The 25711-nt window shown below is 55.8% G+C and overlaps 1 protein-coding gene across 1 annotated transcript in view; it reads left to right on the forward strand.

Annotated features, from left to right (window-relative positions):
- Positions 1–24677, forward strand: part of NAA25 (N-alpha-acetyltransferase 25, NatB auxiliary subunit) — a 37018-nt gene extending 12341 nt beyond the window's left edge. The window contains exons 6-24 of the mRNA XM_074297285.1: positions 80–187; positions 765–843; positions 1912–2023; positions 2123–2212; positions 2367–2536; positions 3302–3414; positions 6117–6324; positions 8686–8775; positions 9191–9371; positions 10297–10396; positions 14780–14931; positions 15420–15545; positions 15752–15995; positions 18128–18251; positions 19075–19140; positions 19549–19646; positions 19917–20027; positions 21318–21464; positions 22552–24677. Of these exons, the coding sequence (XP_074153386.1) occupies positions 80–187; positions 765–843; positions 1912–2023; positions 2123–2212; positions 2367–2536; positions 3302–3414; positions 6117–6324; positions 8686–8775; positions 9191–9371; positions 10297–10396; positions 14780–14931; positions 15420–15545; positions 15752–15995; positions 18128–18251; positions 19075–19140; positions 19549–19646; positions 19917–20027; positions 21318–21464; positions 22552–22671 (2439 nt within the window). The 3' untranslated portion in view covers positions 22672–24677. The remainder of the gene's footprint in view (positions 1–79; positions 188–764; positions 844–1911; positions 2024–2122; positions 2213–2366; positions 2537–3301; positions 3415–6116; positions 6325–8685; positions 8776–9190; positions 9372–10296; positions 10397–14779; positions 14932–15419; positions 15546–15751; positions 15996–18127; positions 18252–19074; positions 19141–19548; positions 19647–19916; positions 20028–21317; positions 21465–22551) is intronic.
- The last annotated feature ends 1034 nt before the right edge of the window (positions 24678–25711 follow it).

The following is a 25711-nucleotide window of genomic DNA, read 5'->3' on the forward strand; positions in this document are numbered from 1 at the left end:
GGCAGAGCGGGGTCGGAGGGAGCACCTGGTGAAAGGCCGCTGGTGGGCGGCTTGTTCACCCCCTTCCCTTTCCCTTTAGTCAATATCGGCACAGGATGAGAACCTCTCCAAAACCATGTTTTTGCCCCTCGCGGAGAGAATGGTGGAAAAAATGGTCAAGGAGGACAAGATAGAAGCTGAGGCCGAAGTAGGTATTCTCAGGTCCAGTTTTCTCTGTGTGGCCTTGGGGAGTGGCCTGGAATGGGGTGGAATGGGGCTCTGGCGCTTCTTGGCGGTGGGGTCCTGGGCAAGGCAAGGGAACGGAGCCTCAATTTCCCCACTTGTCAAATTGTAGTGTCAGTGCCCGAACAGTGACCTCACAGGGTGTTATGGGAGAGGGCTGGGTGCCGGCACCACTCTGCCAGAGCGGCCTTCGGGGCTCCCGTAGGCCGGGACGCAAAGTAGCACAGTCTGAGATCCCACAGCACCACAGCATGTGACTTTTGGGTCGTATCCCTAGTACTTAGCACACCCCCTCCAACACAGACCCACAGTAGGTGCTTTACAAATGCTTGTTGATTGCTTCATGCGAGCACATCGATGGGCTCCCGCCCCCCATCCCCCACCCCCAAGGGAGGCCCTGTGATTTGTCTCTGTGAGCGAGAGGCACCACCTCGTGGGGGCGCCCTCGGCCTGTTTCCTCCAGGGGGAGCCCAGGCTTTGGCTACTCTCTCTTCCTGGCAGCAAATACTGGCTCCCATCTTCTCGTGGGTTTTACTCCTCAGGTCGAGCTTTATTACATGATTCTGGAACGCTTGGGAAAGTACCAGGAAGCCCTGGACGTCATCAGAGGCAAACTGGGAGGTGAGTGCCTGGGTCAGGCCGGCCCCGGGGTGGGCCTTGGGGCTGTGATCGGGTAGTTTCCCCTAACGGGAGGTCCTGACTCAGTCACACGGGGTCTCCAACCTGCCCAGCTCGGGATCCTGCATTGAGTGCCCAGGGCCACAGTTCAGTGCCCGTCTCACAGGAGGGGACAAGTAGGGGGTGGTCAGGCGGTTGAGCCGGGGCCGTGCAGAAGTCCGAGCCAGGACCTGCTGGCAGCAGCTTGTCCCGTGGAGGGCGGTGGGCCCTGGGCCGGGGCTCCCCCTTTGTCATGCCCTCAGCTCTCGCTCTCTTGGATCCAGCCTCTGACTCGGGCTCAGTCCGTCAGTGAGTGAACAAGTCGTGTCCCCTGGGCCCGGTCTGGGTGCCCCTGCCCTCGTGGCCCAGGATGGCTTCCGTCTGCTTCTCAGCTCCTCTCAGTGACTTGGGTTTGAAGTAGAAGAGACAGTGGGATGGAGAGGGGAATGGGGACGGGCTAGGCCATCCCCTGAACCGCCTCCTCGGCACGCGTCTCCCGCGGCGAGGTTACAGATTGTGGAGCGCGCCGCTGAGTCTGTGGGGCTTTTGTTTTCCATGCCAGTGCTGTGCATGTCAGAATGGGCCCCTGAGAAGTGAGCTGTGAGCCCCACAGCTCCGTGCCCCCGCCTGAAAATCCTTTCTGCCCCTCACTTGCCAAGCTGGGCCAGGTCTTAGGGACCTCAGGGTTTGACCCCGGAAGTGGGATTTCTGAAAGAGTTGGGCCCGTTTTCTCCCCGTTGCCGCCCTCCTCCTCCGCACCCCTCCGCCTTTGGCCGAGGCTCAGGTTTCACCCTGCTGCCCCTCAGCATCTGGGCCATCTCGGGAAGCACCTCGCTCCTGCTCCCTCACGGGGTGGGGGGAGCTTAGTCACCGGCAGCAGGTTGTAAGGAAAATGGGGTCATCTCCAGGAGTCCCTCTCCGTGGGATCGTCCGCAGAGTCCTTGCGTCCGCCTTGCAGCAGGACTGCTGGGTTGGGGGGGTCACCTCTTGGGAGGGGGAACCTGACTGAACGAATCCCTCTCGTGGTTGTAGAGAAGCTGACCAGCGAGCTCCAGAGCAGGGAAAACAAGTGCATGGCCATGTACAAGAAGCTCAGCAGGTGGCCGGAGTGCAACGCGCTCTCCAGGAGGCTTTTGTTAAAGAAGTGAGTCTCTGCTGGGGGCGGGGGCGGGGGCCGGGGGGCCTGACGGGTGGGGGCAGGCGCTCACTTGGAGGCCCCTCTCTTTTCGGTCTTTGACTTCAGCTCAGATGACTGGCAGTTCTATTTGACTTACTTTGACTCTGTCTTCCAACTCATCGATGAAGCCTGGAGCCCTCCTGCGGAAGGAGAACAGTAAGTGGCTGGGGGGGTGGGCAGGCAGAGCGGGCCCGCCCTGGTGGGTGCCCTGGGGGCGCCCCCGGCAATGAGGGTGACGGGAAACAAGAAGCTGGCAGTCGGGGCCCAGCGGGGGAGGCGCAACAGGCTGCTGTCCCCGCTTTCTCCTCAGCTCTCTGGAGGGAGAAGTACATTATTCTGCAGAAGAAGCCATCAAGTTCATCGAAGAGAGGATCCTGGAGGAGTCCAAGAGCTCCCGGCACCTCCGGGGGCCGTACCTGGCCAAGCTGGAGCTCATCCGGCGCCTGCGGCATCAGGGCTACAATGACGACCACAAGCTGGGTGAGGAGCCGGGGGGTGAGGGGGCTCCCGGGGCGGGGGCCAGCTCTCTGAAGCTCCCGGGGCAGGGAGGGGCTAAGGGGCAGCTCTGTGTCACTCAGCAGCTGGGGAGGTGGCAGTGGGAGGCAGCTCTGAGTGCTCCCCAACCCTGCCTGTCTGCTTAGGCGGGTTCTGGGTACGTAAATGCATTTTAAGGCCGCCCATTTGGGAGGAGGGAACGCAACCCACTGCCAGGGAATGGTCTTTGCTCCAAAGGCCGACAAGATGGGAGTGCTCCTCGAGAGTGCCCAACGCGCGCGCTCGCTCTCTTCCTCTCCCGGGGTGCCCTAAGGACACCTAATCTCTCACGTATTTCTGCTTTCGGAAGCAGAAGCCCTAGAAGCACGGAGAAGCTTTTGCAGAGAAAGGGCTTCCTGCAGGTCTAGGTCAGGTGGTCTCTTGTGCTCATTGAGTGGGTCATTAGGTCTGAAATCCTAAAAAGCAGTTTCTTAGGCCTCCAGGGGTGACCTAGGATTGTGACCTCACGGTGGTGAACTTGGGGTTCGGGGGCCCCTCTGCCCCACGCCCTGGCCCAATCTCTGTGGGGGATGGACCCGGGAGAGCACAGGCTTGAGGCCGAAGGCCCGCGTTCCAAACCTTCCCCTCTAATGGGCCCTCGGGTCTCGGCTGGTGCCGGCCGGGCGGTCCTCTCTCGGCCCCTGCCGCCGTTCATTTGCCGCTCGGGAGCTGGTGAGGTCCCGGGCAGTAATTGGTGGTTGTGTCTCCTAGGTGATCCGGAAGAGCTGATGTTTCAATATTTCAAAAGGTTCGGGGATAAGCCTTGTTGCTTCACTGACCTGAAGGTGTTTGTTGACCTCCTGCCTGCCTCCCAGTGTACAAAGGTAAGCGTCTTGGGGCTCAGGGACGAGCTCAGAGGGTTCAGTTCTGGGGATGGGGCGCCGGGCACTGACCGCTTTTCCAAGAGAGTTTTGGAAATCCCAGAGGGCGGATTGGGCCCCGACGGCCCGAGAGGAAATCCGGGAGTCTGTGCCCTCCCTGAAGTAGCAGGGCCTTGTCGGGCCGGGGCCCTCAGGAGGGACCGAGGTTCAGGGGCCGGCTTGTTCCGTGTCAGGGGCCAAAGTGCAGCGCAGGTCTTCCTGAAGGCGCTTGTTGGAGTCCAGCCTCGGGCACTTCCTAACTGGGGAAGCCCGGGCGAGTCACTTCTGCCTCCGTTTCCTCATCCATAAAAATTGACTTGATCGTTGGGAAGCCCTCGCGCAGGGCCTGGTCCAGTCCTTCCGCCAGGGAAAGGCTGAGGTGGCGAAGCGGCCTTTCCCCTTTGTCCTGACAGCGCTTGTACCTGGGACACGATTCTCAGCCAGGGATTCAGAGTTTTCCCACCACGTGAGAAACGGTGCTATCCCTGGCTGCTCGGCTGCCAGGCTGAGTCTGAGGAGGCGCGTTCTAAGGGAACCGTTGGCACGGGTGCCCAGCCTCTGCCCGTGCCGGAGAATTGTTCAGAAGTACAAAAGCGGGGGGTGGGGGGGAGATGCGTGTTGGATTTGCCAAAAAATCCCTCCTGGCTTAGAGTTCTCGGGCATCTCAGCACCTTCATGGCCTCCCCGGACATGGTAGAATTCCCTGGCGGCCGTTGGTGCCAGGAGCTGGTCCTGATGGTGAGAACTGGCTGCCAAGGGCATGAGCCCGAGACAGCAGGCTTTGGGAATCTGGTTAGAGGCTTCTTGTCCCCTCTCCAGGGACCTTGGTGAGCCTGTCTGCTGCGGGTTAGAGATGCCCGGCTACTGGCATCCCTCCTGTTCGCCCCCGAGGCCCGTGTGCTGAGCTCGGTCATCTCCCCTCTCCTTCTGTCCAAGGGGTCTCACTTGCCAAATCCACCGCCTCATCTGGCCCTCCCTGAGCACTCTCAGGTGACCCCGGGAAGTACTGGGTCCCCTCCGGCTGTCTCAGCTTTTATTTGGGCAGCAGCCGCGCCCTCTGCTCCAGCGCCTTCCCTCTGAATTACTTCCTGTTTGTCCCATAGATGGCTGCTTTGTCTGTGTCCTCTCCCGCTGACTCTGTCTCCTCAGCACCCGACATGGAGGTCCCCCGGGAGCCCCCTGACCAATGCTTACTGATTGATTGGCCTCATAGGCCACACTCATTGGGTGGGAGCACTTGGTTCCCACCCTGCCGGCCCTTCATTCTCTCTCCAGGGTCCTCAACGGGGGGTCCTCCCTCTACCTCTGTCCTTGCCCGTGACCCCCACTTGCCGCTTCTCTACCTCGACTTCCCAGTACCTCTCAGGTCCTGACTGGCGCTTCCCGTTGCCCTTGAATTTCCTTGCCCACCCGACAGCGGGCTTCCCAGCAGGCCTCTGTCCTGGCCCCCTCGGGCCTTCTGGTGAAGCCTGGGAACTCCTCCTCAGAATCTTCTAAAGGCACCAAATAACATGGGGAGGATGCAAGGAAATCAGTTACACTGAAATACCGGGTACCGACAGTGTTTCTTAAGTGAAGACATCGGCCCTCCTCTCCAGTGTGTCCCTCAGAGCCCTGCCACAGTCCTCCTCCTCGCAGCCCTTGGCCCACCGGGGCTTTCTGGGCCTGGCACCAGAGTTCCCACTGTTCCTTTGCCATCCAGGGCAGGCCCTCTGGGGCCATGCTCCACCTTGCCTCATTGAGCAGTGTTACGGAGCGGGTACAAGGCTGAGGTCACCTGCTTGCAAGGGTCAGCGTCTGGGGAAAGGCAGCTGGGGAGTTGGGAGGCCTGTGGGCCCGATCACACTCGGTTAAAGGCCTTGGGGAAATTTAATCGGGAAACCAGCAGAGCTGGGACCCCCGAGGCAGGAGGAGGACCAGGGCTGGGCCCGCAGCCAGTGGGCTCCCCCCCAAGGCTCAGCAGCTCTGGGAAGCTAAAAAGTGGGAGAGGCGGCCTCTGCCTCTGGGGCCCATGTAAAGATCAGATGGGTAATAGCTATGGACTCAAAAGGGCTGTTCCTGGGTGAGCGGCCGTGGGGGCAGGAGGGATGCCACGAAGGCTCGTCCCGCGGGAACAGTGGGTGTGGCTGCCCAGTTATTGTCCAGCCCGAGCTCCAGTAGCCATTGCTCTGAATGCTCCCTCCCCCCCACACCCCGGCTCCCATAGACCCTGCATTTGTTCCCCAGGACACCAGCCATGGGGGGAAGGGAGGTCTCATCTGCCTCTGAACCGTAAGCTCTGGCAAGTCCCTCACCTTGTCCTGCCTCCACACAGCCGCCCTTCTGACTGAGCTCTCTGTACACAGTAGGCTTTTCATTAACACGCTTTTAGCTCATCCCAAAATTTGTTCAGGATCTCGCTCATTTTGTCACTTGGCTAACCCGGCGCCTGGTCACCCATCTCGGAAGGGATGTGGGAGTTAGGGGGCAGTGACCTCTGGCCCGCAACTTCACCTTCTTTTCCAGCCATTCCCTGGCCCTTCCCAAGTCTGGAGATGCAGGGGTTTTCTAGTGCCCGAAGGGGACATGCATCAGGGATGGGGGGAGATCAGCCCTTGGGTGCTGGCCTGTGCTTCTCAGGAGAGCCCAGGGAGTCTCATCGGTCCTTCCTCTGCTTCTCTTGGCAGTTCATCAATCAGCTCCTGGGAGAGGTGCCGCTGTCCACTTCCACAGAGGAGAAGCTAGCCCTGCCCGTCGACATCAAGGGCCTGCAGCAGTACCTGTGCGTGGTCCAGCTGATGCGGCTCCTGGGCCTCTACCACAGCATGGACAAGGAGCAGAAGCTCAGGGGGGTCCGAGAGCTGATGCTGAGATACCAGCACGGGCTGGAGTTTGGTGAGCCGCCTTCCCCGGGGCGAGGCCTGGGGGCCCGGGACGGGAGCAGAGGCTGAATAGGGAGTCAGGGAGGCCGCCTCCCCCTGCTGAGCTGCTGGTGGCTCCCTGACGGGGCAGAGGGGGAAATGGGAGCGTGTTGGCTCAACCTGTTTTTGGGTTCACCTTAAAATACATCAGGGAAATGGCGAGGCGATGAGCATCTCCCTGGGTAAGACAGTGTGCCCCTCTGTAAGCAAACGCACCTTCACAAGCACCCAGCTGGGTTTTGTCGGGGGGGCTAGCCACGAGGGAGGGCCACGGCCTCGTTCGTCTGGTCCTCTGGGGCAGATGCCCAGCTTGCTGCTGCTTGGAGGAGGGCAGCCACATCTAGGCCCGGAAGGGCTTCCCTGAGGTCCTACAGAGCCAGGACCAGAGCCCCCCTCCTCCAAGCCCAATACCCTCATGCTGTACCTCCGCCTTTGTCCTCAGGATCCCAGTCACTCCACCCCCCCATCCCCACCCCATCCAAGCACAACAGGCAGAGATAAAGCAGCTGCAGTTGTCTACTTAGTTCTGTGACTGGCTCTGGGGGCTTTTTTCTTAAAGATAACCCCCCCCTTTCTTTTTATTATAACTTTTTATTGACAGAACATGTGCCTGCGTAATTTTTTACAACCTTATTGCTTGTACTCACTTCTATTCCAACTTTTCCCTTCCCTCCCTTCACCCTCTCCCCTAGATGGCAGGCAGTCTTATACATATTAAATATGTTATGGCATACCCTAGATACAATACATATGTGCAGAACCGAATTTCTTGTTGCACAGGAAAAATTGGATTCAGAAGGTAAAAATAACCTGGAAAGAAAAACAAAAAATGCAAACAGTTCACACTCATTTCCCAGCGTCCCTTCTCTGGGTGTAGCTGATTCTGTCCATCATTGATCCATTGGAATTGGATTAGCTCTTCTCTATGTTGAGGATATCCACTTCCATCAGAATACCTCTTCATTCAGTATTGTTGTTGAAGTGTATGATGAAGATACCCTTTTTTTTTTTTTTTTTTTTTTTAATATTTATTTCCCAAAATACCCTCTTTGCTTCCCCTTAGTCTCTCATTTGTAGCAGTTGAATGAAACCAACTGAAATAAGTTCCATCAGATAACAGATACCGTATTTCACACCCCTAGTCCCCCACTTCTCCTTTTCAGGGAAAGAGGGAAGAGGATTTTCCCCATTCTTTGCTTTCTGGGCGGGCATTTTGATACTACCTTGCATTAAGTCTAATGCTGTGATCATTGTAGATGGGGGTTTTCTGTGTTTACCTCATCAGGTGTTCTCTTTCCCAAAATCTTTCCATATTCTTCTGTTATTTGTTAACATTGCAGTGAAAATCAGCCACATTCACAGATCACGATTTAACGGGGCTGTCCCCAAAGGGACCTGCTTTGTCTCTAGTCCTTTGATGCCATAAAAAAGCATTGCTCTGAGCAAAATTTCTTTTTTTTTTTTTTTTTAATTTTTTTTAAATTTTATTATTATTTTTTAAATTTTATAATTATAAAATTTTTTGACAGTATATATGCATAAGTAATTTTTTTTATAACATTATCCCTTATATTCATTTTTCCAAATTTTCCCCTCCCTCCCTCTACTCCCTCCCCTAGATGACAGGCAATCCCATACATTTTACATGTGTTACAGTATAACCTAGATACAATATATGCGTGTAAATCCAATTTTCTTGTTGCATGTTAAGAATTGGATTCTGAAGGTATAAGTAACCTGGGTAGAAAGACAAAAAAGAAAAACAAACAGTTTACATTCACTTCCCAGTGTTCCTTCTCTGGGTGTAGTTGTTTCTGTCCATCATTCTGAGCAAAATTTGTAATTTGGTTGTTAATAATTTACAATTCTTTTGAGAATTGTTCATATCCTTTGACTAACCATTAAGGAAATTTTTCATGGTCTTACACATTTGGTTATCAGGCTAAGAGATAGCTAAACACAGACGCTCATTTATTTATTTATTTGTTCATTCATTCATTCATTTATTTATGTTTTTGCTGATCTGCAGTTTCTCTTCTCACTCTACCTAATTGAATTGATTCTGTTTGTGCAAAAAAAAATTTTTTTTTCTAATTTGGTGAAACTAAAAGTATTTGATCTTTTGGGATCTGTCCTTTTTTTATTAAGAATTCTCCCCCTTTCTGGAGTTGTAGACGATCCCACGTCCCCATTTTTTAACTTTGTGGCTCGGTAGCTGCTTTTGGGGGATGTTCCCTAAGGCCCGCGGGCTTACAGGAGGCCTCTGAACATGCAGCATGTGGGCCAGCTGAGTGCTTGCTGGATTCTGAGACGATGATTTTTTTTCCCTTTCCAGGAAAATCCTGTTTGAAAACAGAGCTGCAATGTTCAGACTGTTACTGTCTCCTTGCTGTACACATGCTCATCGACATGTGGTTGGAAGCAGGTGGGCCATTCCCAAGGGCAGGTGGGTTTGCTTGGACAGGCCCCCTTGGCTGGATGGCCATGCCGTGCTGGGCCCCCATGGGAGTCTTTTGGAACAGCCTGGGTCCATTTCTGATGCTCCCCTTCCCAGAAGGTCGCTTTGGCCCTTCTTGTCATAGGAATGGAAAGGCAGGGTTAGATGGAGATGAATACCCGGGAAAGAACTGGGCTGGGCTTCGGCCTCTGAGCCTTTCCCTGGCAGAGCTTCGGGGTGACACTGCTTGGAAGAGAGGCCGACCCGGGCCCTGATCTCAGGAGACCCCCGACCACCAGCATGCAGGCTCGCTTCCTCGTGTCGTCTATTCCCTCTGAGGAGTTCTCTTGAGTTTCCTGCCAGTATCACTGGATAATCTGCCTTTTTTCTGGTAAACTTCCAGGGGAAGAGAGGGCCGCGTGGCAGGCCCTGACATTACTAGAAGAGGGCTTAACCCATAGCCCTTCCAATGCCCAGTTCAAATTGCTGCTTGTCCGAATCTACTGCTTGCTCGGGGCCTTTGAGCCCGTGGTGGACCTGTACTCCAGCCTCGATGCCAAGCACATCCAGCATGACACCATCGGGTGGGTAGTATATACTCAGAATGCTGTGCCCCATGCCCCTCTGCTCCCCCCCTCGGGATGCTGGCCCCTAGACTAGCTGCTCTGGGAGGCCTGTAGTCCTTAGACTGCTCTGGGAGGCCTCCAGGCCTTAGACTCCTGCTCTGGGAGACCTCCAGGCCTTAGACTCCTGCTCTGGGAGACCTCCAGGCCTTAGACTCCTGCTCTGGGAGGCCTCCAGGCCTTATATTAATTGCTCTGGGAGGCCTCCAGGCCTTAGATTAGCTACTCTGGGAGGCCTCCAATCCTTAGACTCCTGCTTTGGGAGGCCTCTAGGCCTTAGACTATTGCTCTGGGAGGCCTCCAGGCCTTAGACTCCTGCTCTGGGAGGCCTCCAGGCCTTAGACACCTGCTCCAGGAGGCCTTCTCACTTCGAATGCTAGGATCCTGGGCCCTCCCAGGGAGGGGCTCCTGCTGGATCTGCCAGGGTCTGCTGTGCTGTATTGGCGGGCCTACAGTGGGGCCCTCTCTCCAGAGCTTAGGCTCCAGGGCACATTTGTGACTCCCTTAGGTCTACTTGTCTCAGAGTCTTGTTCGTTGTCCCTTGGAGTTGCAGGTGATGCGTCATCTGGGCACCTTTTAAACGCGAGGTTTAAAAAATGGCCATAATGTTGTTTGCGTTTGAGAGATACTTTGACACCTGCTTCCTGCCTCTGACAACAGTGGGGACTTGGGTGCTCTGGGAGGAGCTTTGGGTTATATTGATGTATCAGGCTCCTGCAGAATCCCGGGTTGAGGTTGTGGCTCGCTGAGCTGCCCCTCATGTCTTGGGCTTTGCAGCGACCCTGCTGGGGGGTGCAGGTGCTTGTGGGACTCCTGGCCCCTTTCAGTCGGGGCAGAGCCACTCTGGGGATGCTCAGCCATAACCTGCCCGTGTGTTTTGTTACAGATACCATCTGACCCGCTATGCGGAGCCTCTTGGTCAATATGCTGCTGCCTCCCAATCCTGCAACTTTGCACTCAGGTTTTTCCACTCCAACCAGAAAGATGTAAGTAAAAACCTTTTCTTCTGTGGGCTCAGCTAACGAATGCCCCAGCTCCAGTTAGAGCAGAGTGTCCAGACTGGGAGGGACCTCGGAGGCCTTAGCTAGGTGGGACCACAGGAGCACGCTGTTTGGGAAAGCTCTAGGGACCCCCCTCCTGCTGTGGCTGAGCCTGTGAAACCCTTCCATTCTGTGGGGGCAGAGTCCTCAGAAGGTGGCAAGGTCAGCCCGGTCGCTGACATGACAGGACCTACAGACGGAGCACGTCTTTCAGATCTGTGCCTTAATGACCGAGCTCGCTCTGTGGGGGAGCCCTCGCTCCGAAGGGATGATGAGTGGCTCATAGAGCTTTCAGCTTTGGAACTCAGCAGTGTGCAGGCCCTGCTGAGTCTGCCGACCATTGTACTCTGCTCTTCAGTCATTGGAGTATGAAACAGACAGTTTTTAAAAAGATGGTTTTTCCTAGTATAAACCTGGAATATTACAGACTAAAAGGCTGGGCGTCGTGTTTCCCACTCCAGCTGGCCAAGCTAAATCGCCAACCATGAAAAGAGATGGGGGCGCCGGGTACACTGCTGATGGTGTGTTTGCCCACATTTAGGAGCCGGCTGAATCTGGACAGATTGGGCTTCAAGGGTCTCCATGTGGAAATGAGCAAAGTTGGGGATTAGGAAGAGGAGGTCCCCCCCCCCTGCCCTGGGGCGGGGGGATGTTTAGATGGGAAAGAGAGCCTCTCTCTCCAGTTCCTTTGGGTTTGCATTTGGAAGTCCTTGGGAATCGCAGCTGTCAAGAAGGTTCCTGAAGAGAAGGGAGGTTTGTCGTCCCCGGGACAGCTGCAGAGCCAGGGGGGACTCTGACATCATTGCCTTCCTAGGTCTCCTGTTCTGTTTGGGACCCTGCTTGTGTGTGACTCTATCCAGCTTCCAAAACATTTGGCAACTAAACTCGCTTAGCTCTTAGCCTCGTGCCTGGCACATCAGGGATGATGAGTAAATGTTGATTGATTGACTGGATAAGCTGTTCTTTTTGATCACCGGAGAAAAAGAGAAAAATTTTAAAGGATTTGTCCATATTCTAGCTTAGAGACGTTGGAAGGCCGGCCAGCAGTTTTTCTGAGGAGCTGGTTGCTGGCGTGTAGAGGGTCTCCCCTCAGTGTCCTGCAGTTCCCCTGTGGAGTTCACACAATAGGAGCTCACCTGCTCCTATTGAAGGAGAAGTTAGGGGTCAGTCAGCAGGTTTTAGTTAAATATATTCTTGGGGCCCCGGCATGGGACTGACTACAGGCCTCTGTATGTGGCCGCTGCCAGCTGTCTGTGTATGGGGCAGTGTCAGAACATGAAGGAGAAGGAAGGGCAGGTCCTTCCGAAGCCCCTTGCTGGGAAAGCGTGTGGCAGGACATGGGGCAGTGGGTACCTCCGTATCCCTGGGGACTTGGTTTCCAGAATCATCTATCCTGGCAGAGCCTGCAAGAACAATCGGGCTCCGTGCTGCTTCTCCCCGTATTCAACTGCTTGTCATGGATTGTTTGTCAGAGAATGTTTCATTATATTTTAAAATACAAAGACGGACCAAGCCCGGAAGACAATCCCAGCATTCTGCTTCTTGTTCTGCCAAGCCTAGCAATGACCGAGGAAAAGGATGTTTTGTGCAGCGTCTTGGGGGTTTTCAGGTTTGCAGTAATCTACAGGGCGAGTCCAGGCCCAGGTTCTGTGGGCAGGAGGCTCCGTTTTCACAGAGAACAGTGGACAAGGATGATGCTTCATTGCATATTCATAGAGCTGGATCCTTCAGCGTCGTAGAAGTCATAGATGGTTGTTAAAAAATAAAAAAATAAAAGTCTGGATCCTTCCATCTTTGTGGCCAGAAAACAGAAGGGACATTTGAGGTGAGAAGAAGCTCCAGTGAGAAGAAACTCCTTTCCAAGCTGGAAGAAGCCTTTGACTAATTTGTCCTTTCTCTCTCTGATATTTGGCTGTTGATGAGGATAATCCCGTGGCCTGAAGATAGATGACCTTATAAACTAGAAATGTCAGCAACTCAACCCCACGGCTTTCTGGGGAAGCGGGAACCAAAACTCCTAAAGCTGATTTATTTCTTAATAGTTTCTATCAAGAACATTTTCTATCCAGTTTCTGTATCTGTGAGCAAGATGCTGTCCCCCCTATGGACCTGGACAGGAGGGCAGTGCCCCGGGCCACCGGAGACCTGGCAGAGGATACTCTGCTGTGGGAGGACCGTGCTCCGTGCCCTGAATCTTCTGGTCAAAGACCCCACTCCTGCATGGAGAGGAGTCCCTGGATGTCCGCGTGGCGGCTTGTGCCAGCTGCCAGATGAAGAATTGCAGAGAGCCCCGGGGCGGGGGGCCTGCGGCCTGCTTTGGGGAAGACAGGGATCTCTGAGGGTGTTGAGTGCCTGTGTGCGTGTGCCTGCCTGTCCACTGCTCCCCCGCAGCCCTCTTTGCTCCCGTTCAGTTTGCGCTTATTTTGAAATGGACACTTGTCCGCACCCCTGGGGGGGATGGAGAAAGGGGAGCTTTTCCTTCATGGGGCTCCTGAGGAGCTGAGCCAGCTCTGAACAAGCTCTTCCTTCTGGAGGGCGAGCTGCTCTCGGACTCCTTGGGCCTCCAGGAGCACTTTTGGGGTCCATGGGGCCATCGTGCCCAGGTGGGACTGTTAGGCTGGTGCAGCCGCGCAGGGAGGTTCTGGAGTTGGCCTCTGTGCCCTCTCGGCAGCAACCAGGGTTCATTTCAGAGCTGGAAGGGGACCCCCCTCACCTCGGTGACCTTAGTGTCTGGGCTTGCCCTGGTCGAGCCTACTTGCCTGCAGTCTCTAGCCTGGTCTCCCTTAGGCTAGGCCGGGGGGCGCTGCTGTTCCCCCCATCGGACACATCCGACCCCCTTTGGGGGCCATGACACAGGCAGGCTTAAAGGAGGACTACCGTGGAAAGACCCCCAGGGTGTTAGCTGCCTTGTAGCCTGGGAAAGAGTAACGTGGCTTCCTTCCTGCTGGGCTCTCCAGCTTTTTTTGCATTTAATTCCTGCCAATTCATGTATTCCCAGGGCTACCCAGAAATGAGAACCACCTTAAGCTCTTAGTTGGGGTGGAGTGGGTGCTTTCAGCCCTTGGTCTGAGCCCGAAAGCCACTGGGGTCTCACGATGACCGCCCGGGGAATCCCCGCTCTGCCGGCTGTCAGCGCTCTGGGCTCCCGCGGCCCTGACCCCCTGCCGTGTCTGCCCCGCTCCCCCCTCTGCACCTTGGCTAGGACAGCCCCACTCCCCGTAGGCAGTTAAGGGAAGAGGCTCTTTTGCCCTCCTCGAGTCGAGCCAGAAGGTAACATGAGGATTTTCAGGTAGTCCTTCTCTAAGCCAGCAGGATCACAAGTAATCTTTTTAATTTTCTTGTGTCCGTCCGTCTTTAATTTCTCCAGATACTGCAGGCAAACAGCTCACCGAGGTGTCCCGTGGGGGTTTAAAAGCCGCATCGAGTGCAGTTGAATTAGCGCCCCTGGCGCAATCCCGCGGCCTGATATGAACCCTGCGAGGCTGTTTATCAGAGGGTATGTTGTGACTATTGCCCTATTTTCCTATCACGCACATTATCTGGACGTAATGGAGAGGGGACAGAGGCAGCCGAGGGAGGCCCGCAGAAAGGAGGCTGCTTTAGAGAGTGTTCGTGTCGCGTGTTCGCTTTTTGGCAGGCGTTGGATTTTTGTGGAGGTTTTTGGAGCCTGGTGCCGTCCCGGGTCCTGAGGACATGGCCTCCTTCCCGGGAAGCTCTGTTCTCCATGATCCTTCTCGCTCTCTTGGGCGGCTTCTCCCAGGGATTCCAGGTCACCTACCGGTTGTGCTCTGCATCGTGTCACTCAGGGGGTCGGGGGTTTCCCTCTGGGACTAATGGTGGCGTGGGCCTTCGTGACGGCCTTGTTTGGCATCTCCCTGAAGTCCTCCTGGCGCTATGTGATCGTGTACTCAAAATAACAATAAAGTGAGAAGGAGCCAGCACGTCTCTGGGCCTTTTTTTAGGGGGGAACCAGTGCAGGCAGTGGATCTGTTTTTGAAGCCTCGCTAGAAACAGGCTCTCCCCGTCATCTTAAGGGAAGCACCAGGGGCTGTTGCTTAGCGTGGTTCAGGCGCAGGGTGGCTGCTCTGAGAGTCGGGGGAGGGGTGACCCTTCCCCACGCCCGTGTTCATGGCCACGTGGGGCTGGTGTCGGGCAAGGGGACGCGCAGAGCAGCGGGGAGGGGTCGGAGGTAGCCTGCAAGTGGTTCCTTGATTCTCTGTTGGGTTTTGTTTTGGACTTCCTGGTGGAGTTGCTTTGCTGGCGAGCTTTGCCACGAATTTCTGATCTGTTAAAGATGCTCATGCTGACGGGATGTTTTTTTCTTTGCAGACCTCAGAATATATTATTCAAGCCTACAAATATGGTGCATTTGAGAAGATCCCAGAGTTCATCGCTTTCAGAAACAGGCTCAACAACTCTCTGCACTTTGCCCAAGTGCGCACGGAGCGGATGTTGCTGGACCTGATGCTGGAAGCCAACATGTGAGTGTGGCACGAGGCGGCGGAGGGAACAGTGGCCTTGAGCGTCCAGAGCACATGGTGGGGAGGCAGGCGGAGCGGGCCGGCACGGAGCCCACCTCGGCTCTTTTTCCTTAAAATCCATGGATTGCATTGTCCAACCTGGGAAATTGTGCCCGTCGTCCCACTGTGTGTCCATCGACTCCGAGGGAAGTGCCCAGCCTGAGCTGACCACTGCTCCCCTCCCTGTGGGCAGCCTCAGAGCTCCTTCCACCCATTGTTCTTTATCCCAGTGTAAAGAAAACCCTCGGAGGAGCAGAGGCATTGGGGCAGCTGGACGGGGGCCAGATTCAAATCCCGATTTGGCCTCCCGGGGTCCCCTTTCCTGGCCCCCCTTTATTTTCTCTCTAGCTCTGGGGCCCCTCCTTGTAGGGGGTTTGTATGTGCTTTGAGGTGCTTCTTCCTTCTTTCCCAAAGGTTCTGTAAACACGGACCTTATGTTTGTGTCACAGATCGACCAGCTTAGAAGAAAGTGTCAAATCCATGAGTCTGAGCCCCGAGGAGGACGACATCCCCTGGAAGGACCTGCGAGACAATAGGGACCTCCACGTTTTCTTCACCTGGGACCCCAAGGAGAGGTACCGCCTATTTAACTCAGAATCAGGCCCACGCCTTGTATTGTCTCCTCTTGACTCACCAGGCCTAGAAGGATTTGGGTTAGGATGTGGCTGGGGAGCCACCGGCCGGCTCAGACGGTCACTGTGAAAATGTGGAAGTGGCCGCTGGAAAGGCCACAGGGATTCCGTTCTGCTCGCTTAGCCATTGCTGGTGTTTCCGCCCTAAGGGATATTTCTGAAGAGCACAAGAAACTCTCCCTGGAGGAAGAGACCCTCTGGCTGCGCATCCGTTCCCTGACCCTGAGATTGGTCAGTGGGCTTCCAACTCTCAGCCACCCAGTGGAGCCAAAAAACTCAGAGAAGACAACAGAGAACGGCGTCTCCTCGAGGATCGATACCATCCGTTCGCTTCTCCAGCAGCTGGAAGGCGTGCTGGACGCGGGAAAGCGATTTGTGGAACGGAAGGTCCAGGTACAGAGAAGCAGGGCGGGGCCGGGGCCGGGACTTGTGGGCCGGTGGCCTTCGTGAGGGTGAGGGCGGCTCCTGAGGCCTTAGGGCCTGGAAGTGGGGGAGGGCACCAGGAGACCCAGATTTGAGTCCTGACCCCTTCCTACTGCATGAACCCCGGGCAGGCCCCTGAGCTCCCGAGATCCGGCCTCTGGCTTGTGGCCAACTGCGAGTCTGCGATTTTAAAAGTGACAGAAAGGACTGTTCCAGTCTCTGGTACACTCCCACCCACGGGTGGGGGGACCTTGGAGTCCTCTCTGTCACACCGTTTAAGGAGGGGCTGCTTTCCAAGGCAGCAAGGCCTGTTTTTAACTTGCCTCTCCCCTTGCTCCTCTGAGGGGCCCAGACCTCAGCTGGTCCATCTCCGCTGGAAGTCCCTGGGGATACTCTGTGTATTTGCCGATCTTTAGGCTTTGTCGCCTGTGATTCTTAGCCTTCCCTCATTTGGCCTGAGCTTGAGGCCCCTGGCTGTCCTGCTGGTCTCCAGCTTCTCCGAGCCCTCCCTCTCAGACTGGGGCCCCAGAAGAGACCACCATGGGGTGGGTGCCTCCTCCTTGACTCTTTCTGGCTGTTGATCACTGTTGACTTCTATTATGTCCGTTGCCCACTCAGGCTTTCTGATCTTTTTCACATGAATTAGTGTTTAGACAAACTTGTCTTATACTCGATGGTTTTGAACCAAAGCGTAAACTTTTACATTTCTCTCAAATTCTGTTTTGTCTTCTCAGATTTGGTTCTGAGTCATATTATTTTTGGGTCCTCCCTCAGTCATCTAGTGGAGCATGTTTGTTCCCCCCTCACCCCCCCCCCCCCAGGCTGGGGTTAAGTGACTTGCCCAGGGTCACACAGCTAGGAAGTGTTAAGTGTCTCAGAGCAGATTTGAACTCGGGTCCTCCTGAATTCAGGGCTGGTGCTCTATCTACTGCGCCCCCTAGCTGCCCTCCAGTGGAGCATGTTAACCGTGCTTCCCCATCTGTGTGACGTACAGATGTGATGAACATGTCATCTATGAGCATTCACGGCACTGGAGAAACTCTTCAACGGGTCATGGTCCTGGGGCCCGAGGCCCTCCCGGAGAATCCTTTCTGAGGGGTCCCAGAACCAGGGGATCTTCTCTGCCAGACCCTCGTCCCAGCATCTTTGCTTAAAGCATCTCCCGCGTCCATCCTTTAACCCACAAGTTTACTAAACATGCCGGAGAATCAGAGTGGCCCGGCCCAGCCCGCTGTGGCTCCTGGTGACGACGGCTTCCTCGTCTCCCTGGGCACCAGCCTTCCCTCTCACAGCACGCCCAGATTTGGGCCCGCCCTTGTCACCAGCGCCCCCCTTCCCTTTCTGGAAAAGCAGGCCACGTGCCCTCCAATTCCATGGCGCCTCTTCCTCCTTCCTCCGGTGCTCACAGAACACTGAGTGGGGCGCCAAGGAGGGTCTGCCGGCTCTTTCAGGACATGAGGACACGGTCCTTCAGGGCCTGGTTCGAATTCCTCCGGCACTGCTAGTGTTCTCTTGCCACCTTGGGGACCAGCAGCCCATTAGCCATTTCTCTCCTGACTGTTTAAGTCCAAAAATCCTTCTCCTTGTCAAAAAGAGCAGAAGCAGAACAGTGATTGAGGGACTCTGCCCAGAATCCCAGAATCGGCGCCTGGCCCAGCCCCCTCTCGTTTGTGTTGGGAATCTCTCTAAAATGTCCCCCTCCCCCCAGTGTTCTAGAGGCCCGACCCCAATCCCAGCGCTGAGCTTTGTCCTTCCAGGTGGGCTTTAGAGGGGCGCCCAGTGCCCGTGTCCTGTGTCTGCTCAAACCTTGGGCTGCTCCCGACTCTAGGCTGCTTGGGAGACTTTGGACAAGTCACTTATCCTCCCCAGACTCAGTAAGAGGAGAGGATTGGACCAGACGGCCCCGGCGGCCCCTTCTGGCTCCAGCCGGACCCCTGTCTCAGATGCATAGGAGACGCCTTCCCGAGGCTTGACCTGACGCTCGTGAGCCACGTGACCCCAGACTCAGGGTCTCCGGACAGCCCCCTCCCCCAAGGGCCCCTGTGCCTCTGGCTTCCTGCTGCCCCTGCAGCCTAATGAGACCTTTTTCCTTCCCTCCCCAGTATCCTTTCCTGGGTCCTGTCCCCACCCGGATGGCCGGCTTCTTCAGCAGCGGCTGCTGCCAGTGCCAGACCAGCTCCTTCTATCTCGTTAGTGATATTTATGAACTAGATACCAATGGCCTAGGTAAGATGTAGGTGTGTCTGTCTGTCTGTCTGTCTGTCTACATACACCTTGGGCTTTGGCCAGATAAAGCTTGTTGCTGATTCAGAGATGATGATTTTGTTTGCTCTGAAAGTAAATCCAGCACGTTGGGGGAAAGGCCTTCATTTAGCAGAAACTCTGAGCTGAGACAGTAAATACTGTTTGATTTCCGGTGACGGCAGAGGCTGCTTGGAGTACCCAGAGGGTGGCCCGGGCCCTCACGAGCCACGTCCTCCTCAGGGGTGATCGGCAGGACCGGCCCGGCTGGAGCCCCTCGTCCCCAGCTGCCCGTCCCGAATGTAGCTCAGAGGGCGCCTGCCCCCCTCGCTGCAGCATTCAGGACGGCCACATGTGATAATTTAGGCCCATTAACCAAAAAATCACATGTCACAAGGGCCTTTTGCCATGTAAATTTACCAGTTAATTGGAGATTTTGAAATGGAAGGAATCCGCTGCTATAGTGCAGAGCCTGTGTCTGAAAGGCCAGGGTTGGAGGGCCGAACGTTGGGGGCAGGAAGCACAGACGCTCCCGGGTTCCAGTCCGGTGAGATCTGGGCCGGGCCCCAGTTAGCACCGGTTCAGAATTAGGAATGTCGGGGGAGCTGCTCCACCCAGACTGGTCGCTCACTGAAAGAAGTGGGTCTTAATCTCCCCCTCACTTGGGGCGGTCGTTCTGGCCGAGAAGGAACGAGGCCCCTCCAGGGCCAGAGCAGAGGTTCGGGGTCCGGGCGGGCCCCGGGGGCGCAGGCTCAGCCAGGAGGTTCTTCGGAGCCTTCCCCCGACGTGTGTTCTGCTTCCTTTTCAGAGGACACGGCCGAGATCCAGGAGAGGATAGGGACCGGTTGTGAATCTCTACTAGAACAATTAAGGGGTAAGTGACACTAGGAGTTCTTGTCGTGAGCACGTACGTACTTTTCCAGAACGGCTCGTTTCTGGCGCCTCGGTCTGGGCGTGATGGGGTACGGGCACGCTGATTTAGGGGGTCCTTCCCGGGAGCCCCCAAGCCCTTTGGCTTCATCGTCCCGAAGCAGAGTGGTTGGGATTCCGAGGTGATGGGATTCCTGGTCCGAAACCTGGACCTGAGAGGAAAAGACATCTCTGGTCTTCCTATTGGGAACGCCCCTCGTCTGCCGCCCAGAAACCTACGGGGGAGCCCTGGGGTGGGGCGAGATCGTAAAGAGAGGAGGCGCCCTCGCAAGGCGCACTGGGCATGGGCGACCCCCGGCCGCCCCTCGGGCCAACAAGAGACTGACTGGGGTCTTCGCCTGTTGTCTCGCAGAAGTGTTCAGTCAGTGTAAAGGAGACATACTAGAAGTACAGGACGGGGGCCTGAAGACGCATCCCAGAATCTTAGAGAATTTGGTCTTCTTTGTGGAGGTGAGCCCGCCCGCCTGCCCCTCAGCCTCCCTCCGCCTGTGTGTTCCCCCAGCTTCCCTTCTGTGAAAGGGGGCGGGGTGGGGCCAGGAGACCCCCAGGGTCCCCGCCTGGCTCTGGGTCGTGGCACCCTAAGCGTCTGTCTCTCTCTTTCTGCCTCTGCTTCTCTCTCAGCCTCTGTTTTTCTGTCCCTCCCTCCCTCCTTTCCTCCATCTCCCCCCCCCCCCCCGCCCCATCCTCTTGCTCAATGCACATTTCTTTCTTTTCCCTCAGACCATCTCCATTGTCCTCTGGGTGACTAGTTACTGTGACAGTGTCCTGCAGCCGTATAAATTAAGCTTACAGAAGAGGAAAAAGAAGAAAAAAGAAACCAACACCCTGATGGTAATCACCGCCGTGGGGAGGGGAAGGTCACAAACAAGACGCGGCTTTTGCTCTAGCTTCAGACAGAGACGGAAAGGCACAGCTCCTGTGCAGTTTTTTGGGAAAAGATCTGGGGGCCTTGGTGGTTCTGCAAGTCCAGGAATGGATGTAGGGCAGCTGAGGGGGCGCCAGGGGCCTGCTCGGAGAGCCGGCTCAGTCCTCCCTGAGAACGTCCAGAGGGCGTCTGGAGGAGGACCCCGGGCAGGGAACGAGAGCGGGACTGGGGCCGGGGCCCAGAAACCTTCCATCTCGGCTCTGAGACTGGTGCGGCCCGGGCCGGACGCTGCCCTTGGGCTTTGGCCCGGGGGTCAGAGCTCGGTGCAGAGCTGAAGCCCCCGCCCTTTCTGAGACGCTGACGGCCTGAGTGAGTGGGGGGTTGGGAGAGCCCCGAGTTCAGGGGCAGACCCGGGGGCGCCTCGGAAGGGAGCCCGCTCGGCTGGGGTGGGGGAGACGACCAGGGAAGCTTTTGGGGAGGGTCCCTTGGGAAGGTCCCATGGTCCTTGGCGTGGAGTCACACGCACTGACTCACTGACAGCCAAGGGGGCAGTCACGAGCCCGTCTGAGGGGAGATGGGCCCCGGCCCTGCTGCTTCCTGGCCCCGGCCCTAGCCTGTGAGCGGCAGAGAGATGGCACCTGTGGGATGCTGGTCACCTCAGAGGAGCCCCTTCCTTCTGAGGAAGCCGGCCAGGGGTCTGTGGGCTGCTGCCAGCCCCAGCTCGTGGTCCCTCTGGCCCTGTCGGTCACTGGTGGTCAGAGGCTGGGGCTGCTGCTGCTGAGGAAGGGGCTTCTCCACAGGATCTACAGGGGCCAGGCTGGGGGGAGCCCCTTCTGATACTGACCAGCTGGGTGGTCTCCTCCCCCTTGCTCCAGGGACTGTTCTGACCTTCCCCCAATCCGGCCCCGCAAGGACTTAAGCTGTGGGCATGAGCTCGGGCCCCACATCCTGGGGGATAAGGATGATCTGAGGCCTCCCTGGGGGGCCAGGGCCAGGGCAGTGACCATTCTGGCCAATAGCCAGTCAGCACGTCTAGCCAGGAGGTGCTCTGTGCAGCGGGCCTTGTGCCCCAGACCTTGGGGCTCTGGCCGCCCATCACACGAGCCAGAGACGGCGGGGACAGACTGAGGGCCACGGTCAGGCTGGCAGCGGGGGGTCAGGGCTGAACAAGCGAGGGCGTCCGTCCTCTGGCCTGGGCCCCCACCTCTGTCACGGCCGGGCTCCCGGGCATCTCACTCCCCTCTCCTGTCCCACAGCCGCCCGTCTTCTCCAGCTTCCAGCACTACGTGGCCGGTCTCCAGCTGCTCATCTCCAGCGTCCTAGAGCACATCAAGGGGCTCGAGGCTCTGCTGGCTGCACTGAAACTTGAAGAATTATCCCTAGAAGACCCTGCTCTTTCACAGGTAAGAGATGGCTAACCCACGAGACTCCCCTGCCAGCTCTCAGGCCCCGGCGCCCTCCTGTTACTTCTGAGGGCTTGGTGGGGGTTTTCATTTTGTTTTTAAATAAAAAAAACTGACACTATCAATATGCAGCTGTGAGAATATTAAAAAAAGTCGTTTAGACCCCCTGAGATCTACCCACAGTGGAGTGCTGTCTCTGAGCCAAGACTCCTGACACTCAGGAGAAACTGAGGCAGGCTGGCAGATGAGTCTCGGGGCTAGCACCGACTTGTTACCTTGATGAGAACAGTGATAGTAATCCTGGTGATGAGAGCTGTCGAGTCAGGAGCACTAGGGCTGCCTGTGGAGACGGGGAGACGACGTGTTCCTGAGGGTCTCCCCACGCCAATGCCTCAGGGGGTCTGTTGAGACCACGGAATCAACAGGGGGCGGGGGAGCCCATTTGCACCCAAGCTGTGTTTTTAAATCCTGACAGGATCTGACTTCTTTACCTCTACTGAGCCTAAAATAATTAGCACGGAATGGAAGGTATTTGAAGTGATTGGATACCTTCCCTCCCTTTCTTCCTTCCCTCCCTCTTTCCTTCCTCCCTCCTTCCTTCTCTTCCTTCCTCTTTCCCTCTTTCCCTCCCCCTTTCTTCCCTCCTCCTCTTCCTTCCCTCCTCCTTCCCTCCTCCTTTCCTCCTCCTTTCCTCCTCCTCTCCTCCCAGGGGAAGCAGGGCTGCATTTTTGCCCAGTGGAGGTGGGCAGCTGCCTTGTTTGCAGCAGGCGCCCGGCGGGACATCGATCCCTGGTCTCACTGGGGAGGAGGGGCCCCCAGTTCTGCCGCTGAGAAGGAGCCCCAGCAAGGCCTTGGGCCTGTTGAGGGTTAATGGCGGCCTAATTCTCGTAGGAATTGCCACCGTTTCTACCTGTAGACAGTCCATCCTTCTGAACACAAGATAAGGGATGGGCTGGGAGCCCCCTCCGGGTGTGGCCAGGCCCTCTGCACCCTGAGGTCCCCCCCACTCCTGCAGAGAAGGGCCGGGAGGCGGGGCCGGCAGCCCCTGCAGCCCCTCGGCGTCAGCCGCTCATTCCCTTCTCCACAGGAGGAGAAGTTCACAAAGACTGTGCATGGGAAGGTGCAGAGCAGCTACCAGCACTCACTTCAGGAAATCGGGGAGCTGCTGAAAAAGCGGCTGGAGACCATGAAGAAGCTCAAAGTGTAACCGCAGAGGCCGGACCGCCCGGAAGACTCCTGGCCCCAGCCCCGCCCAGCTGCCCGCCGCCGGACTCCACAACTTCCTCATAAAATGCATGAAGGACTTTGATCTTGAATTAATTTTTTAGGTATTAACTATATACAGCTGATTAAATTATTGTACATAAACCGGCAGCCGAGCCCTCCCCTAGGTTTGACCACTTTTTATACGTGTTCATTATTAAGCATATGGCAGCAACCAGAGAAACCCTCTTCTTCCTCCTTCCTATCTCCAGAAATTTCTGGGGCTTGTTTTTAGAAGCAGCAATAGCAACTCCGAAATAAAGGCTCGAGCCCAGGGCAGCCGGACGGCCCTCCCCAGGGAGGGAGAATCGGGGTCTGGCCTTGCCTTGCCTTAGAAACAGCAGAAAGCGGAGGCCTGTTCGCCTTGGAACCCGCCCCTCTCCCCCCCCGGGGGCCGGGGGCAAAGGAGCCTCTGCTGCGGACACTCGGGGGCGCCCCCGGCGTCGGTGCCAGCGGGCCGGGCACGAGAAGGAGGGCCGTGAGCTCTGGCCCCTGCCCCGTGCCTGCCTTTGAAATCTGAACCAGGGATAGGGAGGCAGTGGAAGCGGCTGTCCAGGGGAGAGAAGGAGCCGGACCGTCCCCACGGCCACGGGCCCAACCAGCCCGGGCTCTCGTCCGTGGGCCGGAGTGACGGGAATTGCTGTCGGAAAGCCAAGAGACGTGATGTACATAATATATGCAGTGAATCCCTGTACCACTGTCACTGATTCTTCAGTCATACTACAATCAGTTCATGAATTAAAAACAAAAAAATAGGTGCTTGAAAATGAAGACTTAGTGCTTGAGGGCCTTTGCTGGTGGGGGCAGGGCAGGGAGGGAGCGGGCAGAGCCCTGGGCACGTTCAGGGCTTTCAGGCTGAGCCAGAGTCCCTGGAGCTTCCTGTGTGATCCGAGGTGGCGAGCCCCCAGGGCACGGGCAGCCCTGCTCCCGGAAGGAGCCCGAGGACGCCCTGCCTGGGCACTGGGGGTGCATGGGGCTGGCTTCTTCCCCGACCCTCGCGTCACACGCAGAGTCCGCTACTCTTTAAAAGCAAGTAACTCTTATCTTCTCCAATGAATTTGACCATTTTTTTTTAATTTCTTGGAAAGGTTAAAAAAAAAAATCTTCCTATGCAAAAACCACTTGCTTTTTTGGTTCTCCTGGCTTTGAGAGACCTTTGAGGGTTTCAGAAATCTGTGATCTGGCCTAGAATAATTGATTCTCCTATTTAAAACTCTGAAAGGAAGTTGAAAAGGATCACAATCCCCTCCTCCAAAAAGACTTACTGAAAACGCTCGATCGCTGACAAGCAGGACCCCGGAAGAGAGAAGTCGCGTTGACGGGACCCGCCGGCGGTCAGTCTGCTGGGCCGCCGTCGCCAGAGGAAGGCCGAAGACCGTCTGCGAAGCGCTCTGGACTGGACGCGGTTCGGCCCCGGCCCCCGGCCCGTGGGGTGGGAGGGGGGACAGGAGGCGGCCTTTCCCGGAGAGCTTTTGGAGGGGGTTGTGGTGTGGGTGGCGCGTGTCTGGGTCCGTGCGTGTGCTGAAGGGAGGCTCTCCGTGAGCATCCTGAAACGTACCCTCTGTAGAAACAGCCGCCGGGAGAAGGCGGACCTCGCCCGCCGAGCATGCACAGGGTCGGGAAGCTGGGCCCCGTCCTGAGGGGGCCTCTCCAGCCAATCTCTGCTTTCCGGTGGTGGTCACCCCAACCCCCCCAGGGTTCAGTGTCAAATAATGTTATGGGGGGCGGGGATTGTTACTTTGTTTCTCGTTGACTTTTGTATTAACTGTAGCATTGAAATCAAATTCAACCTCTTACATCTTGCAATGTCTTTGTATAAAAAAAAAACAAAAAAAAAGAAAAACTAAATTGTGTGCAGAAATGGCCAATATCTTGTTGATCTAGTCTTTTGGAAACTTTGTCACACCCTATAAATTGTGTACAGTTAAAAAATATATATATATATCTATATATATCTATATATTCTTACATGAGTAAAGAAGCACCCTCCAACATGATGGATGTCATTTGGTATTTGACAAAGAATCCCAAATAATCCCTTGCTGCTGCTGTTTTTTGTTTGGGGGTTTTTTGTTTGGGGGTTTGGGGTTTTGTTTTGATGGGATTTGGGTTTTTTGTTGTTTTTTTTTAAGTGTGCTGAATTGAAATTTTAAAACAAGGCGTGGAAGAGATTAGACTACTGTCTATGCCCAAGAGCTCTTGGTTTTATTCCACCGGTGTCTCGTAAGTGTGCGATCCATCCTCCTAAGCGGACGCGGAGGTGCAGTCACGTCGGTGGGCAGCGCTCGGTCCCGGCGCGGGAGAGAAGATGACGGGCCCTGGACCCGGGAGCAGCACGCGGCACGCCTGCTCACGGCCCCTCACCTGCGTCTATTTTAACCGTTCCAACATTGTGTTTCCATTTTGCAATCATTATGTTCAATCAGAATTTGTCTTTTTTTTTAAATTTTTTTAACGTACGGGGTTCCGTTGTACCTGCCATTTTGTTTTCTCTACTTTCTCCTGAATTATTTGATGTAATTTATGAATGTAGAAGGCCGTATCTGTCCTTCTTCAGAATTAAGTGACACGGGCATAGCAAACCTGCTTTAAACTGGATGGGTTAATAATTTATATAAAAGATAGTTTCATTACAAGTTAGCCTGGTTCCTGTCATTGTTGTTCTTTCCCGTAGGGACTCACCACCTTAATAGTGACCCCGAAGGGATTATTCATGCATCTCAACATGCTTTCCCAAGAGAACCAGTCTTGTTAAAAAGCGAAATGGTTTTGATGATAAGAACGAGAGCCCTGGGTCCGTGTCCCGGGGAACCGCTGTGACGGAGGAGGTCCGGCTGCTCACCTGTCCTGGCCACGGGGCCTTAGCCCGGGAGTCCCCGGGCCCTGGCTGGCTCCAAGAAGAAGGGGGAAGAGTTAGCCTGGGGGAGTGGAGGGAATTTCCACCTGGGCATTACCTACACTAAGTCACAAACTTGGACAAAAAG

Source organism: Sminthopsis crassicaudata, chromosome 1 (genome assembly GCF_048593235.1).
Source record: "Sminthopsis crassicaudata isolate SCR6 chromosome 1, ASM4859323v1, whole genome shotgun sequence".
Taxonomy (NCBI): domain Eukaryota; kingdom Metazoa; phylum Chordata; class Mammalia; order Dasyuromorphia; family Dasyuridae; genus Sminthopsis; species Sminthopsis crassicaudata.